We start from the raw sequence: 16,356 nt of genomic DNA on the forward strand, positions 1-16,356 counted from the left end.
TCTTTTTCTATACAAAGTGGATGGCCATCTGAAGCCCTGACCTATTTTCTTCATTGCTTTCTTTCAGGGCCACTCTTGAATAGGGCTATGGTACAGCACCAGTCTACTTTTGGCTTTCATACACATGCTGAGCTATCCCATCAGTGAACCAGGCATGATGTTTGTCCTCCTTTGTCAGGTAGCCTTAAGTGACCCCTCGTGTGGCCATAGATGTGAGCTGAGGGAGAGATGCCAACACAATATTAGTAGATGGCATGGAAGTCTGGGTTACCTTCATATGCATTTTGCTCATGCCCTCTGGTCCTACTGATGCTCAAACATGGATCACTACTTCTGTCTTATAATGAATCATTGGTTGGCTTGTCCAACCTTTCAGTTTGCAGACCTAGCAGACCCTAGCTTATGATGGGCACTTCTAGCTGTTTGGTCATTGATGGTTTATGACTAGATCTTTGCCCTCCACCAGGGCTAGGAGCATACTAAGAAGTAGTATATAGTTTTCCACTGCAGACTACATGGCCTTGTTCCAGAAACAAGTGTTTACATTGTGATTCTCCTAGTGAGACTTGCCATAAATTGTATATGGCTTCTTTTCCCACCATAGATGCTTTTAATACCATACAGTCTGTTACATCAGATGGCCCAAGTGAAAGAGTTGGACTTCATCTAAAGCGTCTTCCTGCTCTGGGTTCTATTTCGAGCTGGAAGCCCTCTGTAATTCTTGGCAATTGAGTCCAAGCAATATTGCATAGTGTGGAAGATGCTGCCTTCAGAATCCAAAGAGATGAACTACCATGCATTGTTCTTCCTTCTCATTGGTGGTAGGTACAAGAGGTAATAATTTGTCCTTTGTCTCAGAGGGGATGATCTGACCATTCCCATGACCACTAGGTCTCTAAAAATTTCTCTGGTGTTATAGGCCCCTGAATCTTTGTAGGATTTACCTTCTACCCTCAAAGAGTATATGACTAAACAAGACTTCAAATATAATTACTGCTTCTTTCTCACCATATAATGGACCAATATGATGTCCTGTGGAATGTCCCTATGGTCTCAGTCTTTTTGGACTGTATTATAAGGGAGGAGAATTAGCATCACCCTGGAAAGAACTATCAGTATGTCCTTTCGTCCATCCCAGGGGTATGTGAGTAGTTCTGGTCCTTCTTGATAGGAATGGAAAAAAACATATTTACTAGTTCAGTGTCTGCATATCATGTACTTGGGGCAGTATTAATTATTTAGGGAAGATGCAACATCTGGCATGTTAACCTGAGATGGGGCTACTACTTGATTGAGTTTGTAGTAGTCCACTGTCATTTCTCAGGATGCATCAATGCACCTGTTTTTTAGGGGGCAGACTGCTGAATTTAAAAAGGAATATAATATAGGCCATCACTTTTGTGTCCTTATTTTTTATGTAATTTTCACCAGTGGGAGATGGAATTTTCAGAGGCTTAGGCTTGACTTTCCCCATTATGGTAGTTCTTTTTGTTTGTTTTTATTTATTTTTTTATTATTATACTCTAAGTTCTAGGGTACATGTGCACAACGTGCAGGTTTGTTACATATGTATACATGTGCCATGTTGGTGTGCTGCACCCATTAACTCATCATTTACATTAGGTATATCTCCTAATGCTATCCCTCCCCGCTCCTCCCACCCCACAACAGGCCGCAGTGTGCGATGTTCCCTTTCCTGTGTCCAAGTGTTCTCATTATTCAATTCCTACCTATGAGTAACAACTTGCAGTGTTTGGTTTTTTGTCCTTGTGATAGTTTGCTAGAATGATGGTTTCCAGCTTCATCCATGTCCCTACAAAGGACATGAACTCATCCTTTTTTATGGCTGCATAGTATTCCATGGTGTATATGTGCCACATTTTCTTAATCCAGTCTATCATTGATGGACATCTGGGTTGGTTCCAAGTCTTTGCTATTGTGAATAGTGCTGCAGTAAACATACGTGTGCATGTGTCTTTATAGCAGCATGATTTATAATCCTTTGGGTATATACCCAGTAATGGGATGGCTGGGTCAAATGGTATTTCTAGTTCTAGATCCCTGAGGAATTGCCACACTATCTTCCACAATGGTTGAACTAGTTTACAGTCCCACCAACAGTGTAAAAGTGTTCCTATTTCTCCACATCCTCTCCAGCACCTGTTGTTTCCTGACTTTTTAATGATGGCCATTCTAACTGGTGTGAGATGGTATCTCATTGTGGTTTCAATTTGCATTTCTCTGATGGCCAGTGATGATGAGCATTTTTTCATGTGTCTTTTGGATGCATAAATGTCTTCTTTTGAGAAGCGTCTGTTCATGTCCTTTGCCCACTTTTTGATGGGGTTGTTTTTTTCTTGTAAATTTGTTTGAGTTCTTTGTAGATTCCGGATATTAGCCCTTTGTCAGAAGAGTAGATTGCAAAAATTTTCTCCCATTTTGTAGGTGGCCTGTTTACTCTGATGGTAGTTTCTTTTGCTCTGCAGAAGCTCTTTAGTTTAATCAGATCCCATTTGTCAATTTTGGCTTTTGTTGCCATTGCTTTTGGTGTTTTAGACATGAAGTCCTTGCCCATGCCTATGTCCTGAATGGTATTGCCTAGGTTTTCTTCTAGGGTTTCTATGGTTTTAGGTCTAACATTTAAGTCTTTAATCCATCTTGAATTAATTTTTGTATAAGGCATAAGGAAGGGATCCAGTTTCAGCTTTCTACATATGGCTAGCCAATTTTCCCAGCACCATTTGTTAAATAGGGAATCCTTTCCCCATTTCTTGTTTTTGTCAGGTTTATCAAAGATCAGATAGTTGTAGATGTGTGGTATTATTTCTGAGGGCTCTGTTCTGTTCCATTGGTCTATATCTCTGTTTTGGTACCAGTACCATGCTGTTTTGGTTACTGCAGCCTTGTAGTATGGTTTGAAGTCAGGTAGCCCTATCCAGCCAAACTAAGCTTCATAAGTGAAGGAGAAATAAAATCCCTTACAGACAAGCAAATGGTAAGAGATTTTGTTTGTTTGTTTGAGGTGGAGTCTCACTCTTGTCTCCCAGACTGGAGTGCAGTGGCGTGATCTCAGCTCACTACAACCTCCACCTCCCGGGTTCAAGCAATTCTCCTGCCTCAGCCTCCTGAGTAGCTGGGATTACAAGTGCCCACCACCACACCCAGCTAATTTTTGTATTTTTAGTTAAGACAGGGTTTCACCATGTTGGCCAGGCCATTATAGTAGTTCTTAATTCCACAGGCCAAGGAACTAATGTAGGGGTTATTCCGAATACCAAGTATGTCTATATGGAGACTGCTGTAATTACCACTAAATGGAATCTGGAATTATTGAGTCCACCATGGGCCAGACTTGGGCCAGGACTCAATTTATTACTTATTTTCTATATAACCCCAATTTAAAAGTGGGGTTACGATGACACTGGGATTTTCAGTGTCACTGTCAACTAGGTTCATTGTGTCCGGTGGTTCTTAAAATGTGTGGGTTATTTCCTTTCCTGTGTTTACTGTTACCTGAGAAAATAGCTGAATTCACTTTCCGTGATGTTAGCGTTCTTCCTCCTGGCAACTCATCCTTTCTTTCAGTCACAGGATTCCACGTCTGAAAACTGGTTTAGATCCAGAAACTATGCAAGGAGTTTTATCTTTTTATTGGAGTGGTTTCCCTTGGCCTCCTGATCATCCATAATTTTTGTTTTGATTATATAGATTGGGCATATCCTCATTAGTTGCCCATCTGTCTTGCCCCTAGGGATGCTGTGCTCAATGATCTTCTCCTTAACTTTGTGTATCCATAATCTGTGGCTACCACTCCTACTTTGACATTCATTATAATAATGGCACACTCACTATGTATTTGATTGCTAATAGCTGTCACCTGGCCTCTGTTTCAGGCTCCTCTTTATTTGATTGTTTTTGGGGAGCCCAGATAAGTAACAACATCTCTTACTGTCAGCCCTATCAGTAAGAGGAAAGCCAACACTGGTATTCTCAATGATGCTGGTGTCTGCCTCAGCAGTGTGTTTCTTATTTCTTTAGCAAATGGAGGGGCATCTGAATCCTCAAATTCAGAGGGTTTAGGGGATCTAGTTTTAGAAATTTCAAGTACATGGAGGTAAGATGTCCTCATTCCATGCCTCAGGTTTCCCTACTATCAGGAATCTGCTTAGTGTGGCAAACTTGCTGTCACTGAGAATTTTACTTTCTTTAGAGCACTGTTACCTTTATAATTAACACTTGGGCTTGATACTTAGCTGTTTATGCCCACTCATTGCAGGAAATGAGACTATATGCTTCCGAGGAAATCTATATACATATTTAAATTATATATTTTACCTGTCCATCTTTCTAGAATGTGAATTTCTTAAGCTCCTATTTGTACCTGTGGAACCTAGAACAGTTTCAAATTCTGTAATTATTAAGATGAATTCTAATATATGCCATATATACAATCATTTCATCAATTACATGTTATTAAGGAAGAATATGTTGGTAATACCAACAGAGCAAGATTTTAAAAAATAAGCTAATTATGGATAATGTTTATCATCCTATTTCAAATTCTACTGTACTTTAGCCAGTCATGCTTTTGTATTGGAGCTTAAGACTTGGTCTAAGCACATGGGGCCTCTAGATCTACTGACATTTTGGTTTGGTTCCTATTCTAAAATCTGCTGCTTTCAGAGCTGGCAATGAGTTAAGAGCAGATTACCAGACACTTAGCCGCTTAAAACAACAACACATGTTTATTATCTCACAGTTTCTGTTGGTTAGGAGTCTTAGCATGGCTAAGCTAGATTTCCTGCAGCTACAATCAAGTTGTCATCTGTGCTGCATTTCTATCTGGGCACTTGATGCAGGGAAGAATCTGATTCCAAGTTTAATAAGATTGTTGGCAGAATTTATTTCCTTTTGACAAGAAGCTGCCATCAGCTCCCCCACATCTCCTAAAGGCTGTTAGTAGTTCCTAGAAGGTATCCACAGTTCCTAAAGCCTGCCTGCATTTCCTTTGTAACATGGGCTTTACATCATGGCTGCTTACTTCGTTAAGCCAGCAAAGAGAGTATCTAAAACAAGCTGACTAGCAAGGCAGTCTTATGAAACTTAACAGTGTCATCATGGGAGTAAGATCCCATCACCTTGCCATCCCCCTACCTTGTTTATGAGCAAGTCCCAGGTCATATGACTTGTGACTCACATACAAAGGCATGAATACCATGAGGTGGGGATTATGGGCTACCATCTTAGAATCAGTCCTCTGCACAGTGTCCAACAGTTTTCTCTGAAGCAACTCCATGGAGCATAGTTTGCAAACCATTGCCTTACATAATATACACTATATATGACCTTTTTTAGTTGGACTTTGTGTTTAATAGTTTACTAGAACATTTTCTTTGGAATGGGAAAGACTTAAGACTTATTATCAGTTTTAGTGGCTATCTTATGAGAGGAAATGACCCTCCAGGAAGGTTTCAGCAATATGTCTCAAAATATAGTTCTTGGGACACTTGTCCTCTGAGAAAGCTTCTGTGTTTCAATTAAGTTTGTGGAAACACTATATTATATAATCCTCTTAGTGAAGCATATTGTCATTATTATTTGAAAAAAGTCCTACACTCAAGAAATCTATTTAATTGTACTTAAACCAGAGTTTTCCAAAGTTATTTGATTAGAGAACTTTTAAATTACTCAATGCCCTTTAACATTTTGCAGAACCAGTATTCCATGGAATACACATTGGGAAATGCCCACATATATAACTTGACAAGTTGAAAAGGAGGACAGAATACCAAGAAGAGAAATAAAAAGCATAAAAGGGCCATAGTTAAATGTTCCCTACCTAATTAGAATGAAAGTTAATATTTTTTTAAAAATGATGATGATATCATGAACTTGGTATATGACTACACTTTGCAAAGAGCTTTCATGACTATCTTATTTAAAACTCTCAGCAATCTGTTAGATATCACAACAATTTTTGTTTCAAAACAGATGAGAAAATGAGGCCCATGACTTGTACAAGTCATAAAATTAATAAGGGGTGAAGTCAGTATTTTAGTATAGCTTTTCTAGCTTCAACTATAAAACTCTTTCTGTTACAACATGCTATTACTTTATAAACATGATAAAGTTGAAAATGAGGTTGTTGAAGAATGCCTTTATGTACTATGTGATTTAATTTTTAAGTATTTATTAACCCAAAGTAATGAAAAACAGTGATATAAAATAGTTAATAAACTGTTGTCTTAATGTAATGACTGTATGAAAAAATGTTGTAAATACAATATATGAACATTTTTTCTCTGTGTATAGAACACACATACACACATAATTAGGTTAGTTTGTATTTTACAATAGAGGTAAGTGAAGGGGAAATTTTAGTCAAAGGTTCAAATTTTTAGATTATTTTTTGTCAGGTCCTCATATTTAAGTATGTTTAACTTGTGTTAATAGAATAACTGAATGCCAGAGTTGGACAGGATTTAGCGTGCTTTTTGTGTAACTTCCTATCTAAACCATTGACCCTTCTCTATATCGTGCTGACAAGTGATACTCTAGCCTTTTCTTTGAACACCTGTTGTGATGGGGTGGTGACAGTCTACGAAGGCAGCAAAACATTATTTTTAGATTTTTACTTTGAAGTATTTATAGATTTGTAGGAAGTTGGAAAGATAGTTCAGTGAGATCCTATATATGCTTCACCCAGTTTCCTCATTGGTTATATCTTGCATAGCTATAATTAAGAAACTAATACTGGAACAATGTTTTTATAGTTCTAAGACATCTTATCACATATATGGATTCATATAACCACCACTTCTATAAAGATGCAGAACTACTCTATTACCACAAAGATCGTTCTTACGCTTCCTCTTTCTAATGACATCCTACTCCCTCTCCACCATCCCTGACGTCTGCCAACCACTAATTTGTATTTTATGTCTATTTTTTAATCATTTAGAGAATGATATATGAATGAAATCATACAGTATGTGAAATTTTGAGTTTTTTTCCAATTCATATAATGCCCTTGAGGTCTATCCATGTTGTGTGTATAGTTTTTTCCTTTTTATTATAAGTAGCATTCCATGGTATAGATATACCGCAGCTATTAATGGATACTTTGGTTGTTTCACTTTTTGGCTATTGTAAATGAAGATATCTTCTTTGGTGAAATTTCTATTTATATAAAGCATTCAGCCTTTTATCATTAAGTATGATCTTAGCTGTTGGATTTTTATTGTTGTTCTATGTTAGTTTGAGCCAGTTCCCCTCGATTATATTTTTAGAGATTTTAAAAATCATGAATGCGTTTTCTACATCAGCACTCAATGGATAAGATCATGTAATTTTTTTCCTTTAACTTTTTAATATGTGGATCACATTGATTTTCAAATATTCGACCGGTCTTGCATTCCAGGAATAAACCTCATTTGGTCATAGTGTGTAATTCTTTTTACATATCACTGAATTCTCTTTGCTAATATTTTGTTAAGGATTTCTGTGTTTATAATCATGAGCAATATTGGTCTACAGCTCATTTATAGTTTGTCGTTTTCTTTTTTGTTTTCTGTTTGTTCCTTCTGTTGTTCATTTTGTTGTTTTCTTTTCCTTGCCTTCCTACGGGTTATTTGAACATTTTTTTTTAAACATTTTGCGAATTGTGTTTTGATTGACCTAGAGTGTTTAAGTGTATTTCTTTTTGTAGGTTTTTTTGTGTGGTTGCTTTAGGTAATATATTACATGTACACAACTCATCACATTGTATTGGTGCTGACATTTAACTAGACTGGAATGTAGAAACCTTAAGTCATTTAAATTCTTTTATTTTCTCCCTTATCTCATAATGGACTTGTCTTAAATATTTTCTGTATATATGCTGAAAACCACATCAGACAACGTATGTTCTGCACTTTAAATATCAAAAACATAATTTAGAAAACTCAAGAGGAGAAGAAAACCCATATTTTTGCTTAGTATCTGCTTTATTCCTTCTTGATACTTTCAGATTCCTTCTTTTTTTATTTCTCTTTTGTTTCAAGAACTATCTTTAGTTATTTTTTTAGGGTAGATCTGCTGGTGACAGATTCTCTTTGTTTTCTTTTGCCTGAGAATGTAGTTCTCATTTATTTCTGAGAGATAATTTCATCATATTTAGGATTCAGGTTGACATTTCTCTTATTTTAGCAAATGAAAAATATTGTGCCACTTCCTTCTGGCCTCTAAGGTTTCTGATGAGAGGTCTGCTATCATTTGAATTGTTTTTCCCCTTTAGGTAAGGTGTTGCTTTTTTCTTGGGGATTTTAAGATATTTCGTTTTTAGTTTTAGTTTGATTATGGTGTATCTTGTAACAGATATCTTTGGGTATTGTTTGTTTAGGGTTTTACATAGTTTCTTCAATCTGTAGGCTTATATCTTTGGCCAAATTTGGGAAATTTTCAGTCTTTATTTCTTTGAATACTTTTTTTTTTAAACCCATTCACTTTCTTTTCTCCTGGACTTACAATGATATGAGTGTTAGACTTTTTGCTATAGTTTCTTAGGCTCTTGAGGCTCCGTTCATTTTCTTTTCTTTTTTTTTTTCTTTAGTCTGTTTTCTGTCTGTTTTTCAGATTGGGTCAATTTTATTGTTCCATCTTCAAGTTCACTGAGTCATTCCTCTGTCCTCTCCATTCTGTGGTTGAACCCATCAATTTGCTTTTTGTATTTCAGTTATTTTTCAGTTCTAAAATTTCCATTTGGTTCTTTATGTGCTTTCTAGTTCTTGTTGTAGAACTGGAAAGCCCAATAATACATTTTTGTACTGTTACTGTAGAAAGATATTTTATTATCTTAGTTCTGTACTATTAAGCTGCAAAAAATAAGAATATCCAGTGGAAAGTATTATTAGGTCTATAATAATAGTCTTAATAGTTTTTAGGACTTTTTTCTATATGAATTACCATTAATTATCTTATTCTTACAGGGACACTAATTTTACTTATTCAACAAGTGTTTAGTTAGTACTTATACATGACAGTTTTTTGTTTTGTTTTGTTTTTGTTTTTGGAGATGAAGTCTCGTTCTGTTGTTGCCAAGGCTGGAGTGCAATGGCACTGTCTCAGCTTACTGCAACCTCCGCCTTCTGGGTTCAAATGATTCTCTTGCCTCAGCCTCCCAAGTAGCTGGGACTGGGAGCTACATGCCACCATGCCCAGCTAGTTTTTGTATTTTTATTAGAGACAGAGTTTCATCATGTTGGCCAGGCTGGTCTCAAACTCCTGACCTCAGGTGATCCACCTGTCTCTGCCTCACAGAGTGCTGGGATTACAGGCATGAGCCACTGTGCCCAGCCTATATGACAGTTTTTTTTGTCAATCAGTTGTTTTTGCTTTAGTTTCAAATGGTTAAACAACTTATGTTTTTTTTTATTTTCAGAGAAAAAGAATTACATTTCTGCCTTTTTGGTAGGTTGCAAGCACAGAGGGAGAAGAGAAATTTTGAGCTGAATTTTCTTACTGTCACATAAACCAGTTAAGAATTTGTATTTACAGGCTTCAGGCTTCATACTGTTTTTTCTCGAATGCACAGATTTGTCAATGCTTTGTTGTGGGACAATACTGTATTTTGAAAGGGCTACAGGTTTTCTGAGACACAGATACACTTAGCTTTTTGGGTAGCCATCCAGGCATGGGCGTAAGTATCCCATGTACTGGTTATCACCATATACTCCAGTGTGTTTTACCAATATTGTAATTATTTGTGCCATGAAAAACGTTGGGAAGCCCTTCTCTAGCCCACAGATTAAAAAATGGGATTCTTTCTACAAATTGCATATTGTGTGTGTTAGATAATAAAGCCTATTCTCTTTCATAAATGAGTTTCTTAAAAGAATTGCCTCCAGTAATTCTCAAACATCTGACCATAATCATCTGGAAGGCTTGTTAAAATATAGACTGCTAGGCCCACCAACAGTTTCTGATGCATTAAGTCTAGGGTGGCACCCAAGAATTTACATTTCTAATGTGTTCCCAGGTGTTGCTGATGATGCTATTTTGAGGCCTGCAATTTGAGAACCATTCATTTACACACAACTTTTTCTACTTTTTCACTTCCCTTGGTTCTTCGGTTTCTTCAACGTGATTTTAATTTTCATCATTCTATCCAATTGTTCTTCCTGACATCTTTTCTAATCTTCATGATTGCCAAATCCAATGCATATTTTTCACCTCCTTATCTTATTTGATATGTAAAAATCATTCAGTATAGTCGATTTCTTCTTCGTTTTAGGAAACTCTATTTGATTTGTAGACCTCCCTCTATCTCCCTCCTTCCTCCCTTTTTTTCTCTGCATGCTGTTTCGGAATCTTTTCTCTCTCTCTTTTTTTTTTTTTTTTCTCAAATCAAACCCTAAATGTTAGAATTCAGTTTGGGTTCTCTTCATACTTTATTTTACCCTCTATTCCTAAATGATCTCACTTACTCCTGTCTATATGTTAATTATTGCCAATTTATGTCTCCACATCAAAACTTTGAGTTTTTTGTTTTGTTTTTATTTTATTTTATTTTATTTTTTTTTGAGATGGAGTCACTCTGTTGCCCAGGCTGGAGTGCAGTGATGCAATCCCAGCTCACTGCAAGCTCCGCCTCCTGGGTTCACGCTATTCTCCTGCCTCAGCCTCCTGAGTAGCTGGGACTACAGGCGCCCGCCACCACGCCCGGCTAATTTTTTGTATTTTTTTAGTAGAGATGGGGTTTCACCGTGTTAGCCAGGATGGTCTCGATCTCCTGACCTCGTGATCCACCCACCTCGGCCTCCCAAAGTGCTGGGATTACAGGTGTGAGCCACCACACCCGGCCTTTGTTTTGTTTTTTGACAGTCTCGCTCTGTCTCCAGGCTGGAGTGCAGTGGTGCGATCTCAGCTCACTGCAACCTCTGCTTCCGGGGTTCAAGAAATCCTCCTGCCTCAGCCTCCCAAATAGCTTGGACTACAGGCATGCACCACCATGCCCAGCTAATTTTTTGTATTTTTAGTAGAGATGGGGCTTCACCATGTTGGCCAGGATGATCTCCATCTCTTGACCTTGTGATCCGTCTGCCTCAGCCTCCCAAAGTTCTGCGATTACAGGTGTGAGCCACCATGCCTGGCCAAAACTTTAAGTTTTATTACACCCTGACCAGATTCCTTCTTATATGTCCACTAGGTTCAAATAATATATCAAAAATCAACCACCATATTTAATAAATTCTAAGATGTACATTTTAATCATTTTTATACCCTGAAAGTTATGAATCCTATAGTCAATAGCATCATATATTTTATGAAATAGAGTAATTCCCTCTTTCCCTTCCCTAAGAAGAAGTGCTCTTCCTCCAGTCTTCTCCATCTCATAAATTTTTTCTTCCATTCAGCTTATTAATGCCAGAAACCGGGGAGTTAACCTTGACTCTTTGGTCTTTCTTAACATTATTATTTCTACTTCAAAAACATCTCTCAGTCCCTCTTTTCTTACCATGTCTATTGCTATTATCTTTATTCAAGCCATAATTACCTTTCCCAAGGGTTATTGTAAATGTCTTTTAACTATTGGTGTCATACAACCTAGTCTCTATATAGTACTTATATTCATCATTTTAAAATGTTAATCAGATTATGTCACCATTTCACTTAAAATCCTTCAGTGTTTGAAATTTAAAAGCTTTAATATGAAATAGAAAGACCTACCTAAGTTGTTCTGTGCTGCCTTACCACTTTCACTTAATACTATATTCTTCATTCTTTTTGGTTCAGAAACCATGGTGTTCCTTCAGTTCTTTTATAGCACCATGTCAAATCTTTCAGTTCTCATCTTAAACATTATTACTTGAGGGGTGTTTGCTGACCCCAAAGTCTAAATTACATCTTATTGTATTCTTTCATAGTGTCTTGTATTTTTCTATATGACACTGATGATTTGTTCTGTTTCTCTATCCCTACTCTGTTGTAAGCATATTTCATTGTTTTACCCTTTCAAGTAGAGCTTAGCACAATACATACCAAATGGAAGGTGTTCAGTAAGTATTTTTAGAAAAATAAAATTATAAATAGAATTTTAAAAGATATATGTGCATATATAGACTAAAATATTTAAGATAAAAAATAGTTTATATTTTGAAATACTGAGCAAATAAGAAGCATGTAAGTTTGGGAAATGGTGGATATACATTCTTAGTTGCCAATTACATAAATTGTCTGACAAAATTTTTTGTAATTTACTTTTTATAAGAATGTGATTTCTGAAAAATGTTGAAAAATTATTTCAGAATATTAAGTGATTCATGATGTTTAAGTAAAGTTTATTTTTACTAATAGATATTGAATGAACCTGTTTTATAATTTTCATACAAATTAATCTTTTGTGAAAACAATTTTTTTAACCACACAAATTTCTTACGAGAGTTTAGCATGATGAAGAATATCATACTGCATTTAAGAAATGACATTTAATTATTTGGCTTTTTAAAGTACTGGCTATTGCAAACCAATGTAAACTTTTTAAATGTCCCTTAATCTTTGGAGAACAAACTCATGTCTTTAGACCAGCATAGGAGTAAAAAAAAAAAAAAAAAAGCATGAATAACAGTCATAGCTAATAGTCTTTTTCAGCATATACATTTTTTTGTTTCTATTTCTGTTTATTATTAGCTTTTTCTCGTTTTGCAGGATTTTTGTTCTGTAGGGTCTGTCTAGAGATATAAACCTTATATTATACATTCTATAAATTTCACTCATTTTGAATATTAGCTTTCTTTTTGCATATATATATATATATATAGCACTCACTATATATATATAGTGAGTGCTACAAAGTTCTTGAGATCACACAGGATCACACAGTTTAAAATGTTTATAATGTCTCTGTCTGTCCCTTTTTTCACCATCTCCTTTACTGCACTCTTTTGTCTGACTCTCACAGGAGACATGGATTACAACTGGTTGGATCATACGTCTTGGCATAGCAGTGAGGCATCCCCAATGTCTTTGGTGAGACATGTGGAGCCTTACTATTTAATTTTCGTTATCATTTCACTTTTCCTTTTTTATTTACACCTTTGCATGTTTCTTTTTTGTATCTTCTTTTTTTTTTTTATCCCATACCTGTAGGGGACAGTCAAAAGGGAAAAAGAAAAACTAGTGAGCAGGCAGTTTTGTCGGACTCTAACACCAGGTCTGAGAGACAAAAGAAAATGATGTACTTTGGTGGCCACTCTTTGGAAGAGGATTTGGAATGGTCTGAACCTCAGATTAAGGACTCTGGGGTAGATACGTGTAGTAGCACAACCCTTAACGAGGAGCATAGCCATAGTGATAAGGTACTGAGATTGTGGAGCCTGCCTTTTAACCTGCTCATTTGGTCTTCGTTTGCTCTCTGTCACTCATTAAAACAGAACATAATAAAAGGACAGGGCATCTCAAGGGTCACTGTAGCATTTCTTAAGGTGCAGAAAAGAAAAACAAAACCAAACTAAACAAACAACAAACCAAAAAAAACCTCTTGCTTGCTTTGCTGTTTTTATTGTTTGACGGCATACCAAAAAATAAGTATATGAAAATAAAACTTAGGAACAAAGGAATGTTTTGTCTTTTGTTGCATGAGAGAACTTTGTAATGTTATTAAAAACTACAAATAATAAATAAGTTTTGGATTGGCTTATTTGATTGTTTGCATATATTTTCCTTGGGATGAAAATTAAATTATTAATAGTTTGAATCCCAGGCAAAAGGGAGATAATTGGGTCTGTTTGCACAGAAAAAGTTGTTTTTCTTTTTTCCCTTTCACTGTCATTTTGGTCTTTTGTTTTATTGTCATAGCATTTTAATGTAGTATTAATTAGTATTAGAGCCCTTGCCATCTGCTTTGATATTTATTATTTTTGCTCTTAGGATAGTGGGACTTTTGAAATCATTTTACCATATAGATGTAATTGACTGGAACTTGTGTTTTGCCTGCTAAATTTTGCATGAAGATATGCCTGTTACTTTTTGATAACTGTGAAACTATGATTACACAAATCGTTTACTTTCCTTACTTAGCATATCATTCATAACAGAATAGTTTCATTATTTACAGAGGCCTTGGTTCAGCCCTGAGAAAGAAAGAAACTACTAATATTTTCAAGGTTATTTAACAATGGATATCATTGAATTATCTAGTAAAGGTAATTTACTAAATAGATCAAAGACCTGAAAGAATCATGAAAGAACCTCTGAGAAATGAGAACTGTAATCTGTTCTCACCTGTAGATGAAGCCTGTTTCTCCCATGCAGATTCAATTGGGAATTTATTGAGGCTTGTGTACACTTTATTATTTTAATCTAGAAACCTATTCAAAAAAAGCCCTCATCATAGGCTCAAATGTAATGTTTTAATATGATATGACTTTTTAATTTTTACTGTAATACAGGCTTTCAAAATCTTCCAAAAGTGTTTGAAGAGGAAATTTTCATTTTTAAATGAATTCACTTGCATAGAATTTCAATGCATCTTTTCTGCCTGTGAATTTTTATTTTTCAGCATGTAGATAATTAGAGTTGCATGCATTTTCAAAATTTCTCAGATTTTGTAGAGCTATATAACCAGTATTGTGTTAGAGAACTGTAAGAATTGGAAGTAATTGGATTTTGAAAAAAACTTTGAGATTATATTGAGGTTATAAGCATAATATAGTACACCCTTATGATCAGTGCTTTGAAATGAAAGCTGGTTTGTGTAATCATAACACTGGAATTCTGAAGTTTAGAGAGGTCGTACAATCAGAGATCATTTGTTATAAAATGATAAATAAAATCATTTATTTATTTTGTATTTATTTATTTTGTTTGTTGATGCAAAATGTCAGCACCCTGTAACCTGGCAACCATCTAAAGATGGAGATCGTTTAATTGGTCGCATTTTATTAAATAAGCGTCTAAAAGATGGAAGTGTACCTCGAGATTCAGGAGCAATGCTTGGCTTGAAGGTACGTAATAAAATGTATGAGATTTTGGCTCTATACTCTTACAGATTTACCAGAAAAGCAAAGGATAACTCTTTCAACCTGTACCAGTTTAGTAGTGTATTTTTCTATTTTCAATAATTTGTGAAGATTCGCACTCATTATCTGAAACATTTCATTTTCCCACTATTATTTAAGAAGTTGCCATAATTCCACAGTGATACTTGTGTATATATAAATTTGGAAGACATTAAAAGTAACCTCATTAAGATCTACTTGAATCTGAAATGCAGTCGCCAAACGTATTTTAACTAAACAGTTTATTCTTTAAGTCTAAATCTATGTTTATATTTTATTAAAGTGATAGTTTTTTAAATTACTCAAAATGAAAACTTGGGAAATGTAATATGTGTATATATGTATATTACATATGTATATATATAATTTTGTATAAATGCTGTAAAATGTGTGTGTGCGTATGTGCATATGTGCACTTAAGACAGAGTACTGTTTGAATTCTAAAAACAAAAATAATTATGCTGGGAGATTAAATACAAATATTCATTTATGTTTTACAGTAAAATACCAGAAAATTATTTGGTAAATACATTAAATAGAGCTTTGTTTGGTTTTTGTGCATCTAGTATGACCAGTTAAAACCTGAAATGAATAAAGAATATGCTGGATTTCATGGTTCATGTCTGTAATCACAACACTTTGGAAGGCCCAGGTGGGAAAATTGCTTTAGACCAGGAGTTTGAGACCGACCTAGACAACATAGTGAAGTCCTGTCTCTACCAAACTTTTTTTTTTGTTTTTTTTTTGAGATGGAGTCTCGCTCTGTGTCCCAGGCTGTAGTGCAGTGGCATGATCTCGGGTCACTGCAACCTTTACCTCCTGTATTCAAGAGATTCTCCTGCCTCAGCCTCCTGAGTAGCTGTGACTATAGGTGCGCACCACCATGCCCAGCTATTTTTTTTTTTTTTTTGTATTTTTAGTAGAGATGGGGTTTCACCATGTTGGCCAGGATGATCTTGATCTCTTGACCTTGTGATCCGCCCACCTTGACCTCCCAGCATGCTGGGATTACAGGCGTGAGCCACTGTGCTCAGCCCCAAAAATTTTAAATTAGCTGGACATAGCAGCACATGCCTGGAGTCCTAGCTACTGAGGAGGCTGAGGCAGGAGGATTGCCAGGAGTTTGAGGTTACAGTGGGCTATGATCACACCACTGCATTCCAGCCTGGGCAACAGAGTGAGACTCTGTCTCTCTCTAAAAAAAGTAAATGTTTTAGAGCTAAGCCATTCCTATAAAAATTGTCCTGTAGAATATAAGAGGTATTAGGAAACTTTGGATGTAGGTGGAATTGGGCTATGTATTAGGTCTTTCTTTTATTTT

At 35.8% G+C, this 16,356-nt stretch overlaps 1 protein-coding gene across 49 annotated transcripts in view; it reads left to right on the forward strand.

Annotated features, from left to right (window-relative positions):
• RIMS2 (regulating synaptic membrane exocytosis 2) overlaps positions 1-16,356 on the forward strand; it is a 776,667-nt gene that overhangs the window by 409,813 nt on the left and 350,498 nt on the right. For 25 of the 49 annotated variants that reach the window (XM_030795316.1, XM_030795318.1, XM_030795356.1 and 22 more), the window contains 2 exons: positions 12,938-13,005; positions 14,862-14,981. In XM_030795316.1, coding sequence (XP_030651176.1) covers positions 12,938-13,005; positions 14,862-14,981 — 188 coding nt within the window. Of the gene's footprint in view, positions 1-12,937; positions 13,006-13,125; positions 13,335-14,861; positions 14,982-16,356 lie in introns of all 49 variants that reach the window. The other 24 variants (XM_030795330.1, XM_030795305.1, XM_030795309.1 and 21 more) reach the window with 1 other exon arrangement.

Source organism: Nomascus leucogenys, chromosome 16 (genome assembly GCF_006542625.1).
Source record: "Nomascus leucogenys isolate Asia chromosome 16, Asia_NLE_v1, whole genome shotgun sequence".
Classification (NCBI taxonomy): domain Eukaryota; kingdom Metazoa; phylum Chordata; class Mammalia; order Primates; family Hylobatidae; genus Nomascus; species Nomascus leucogenys.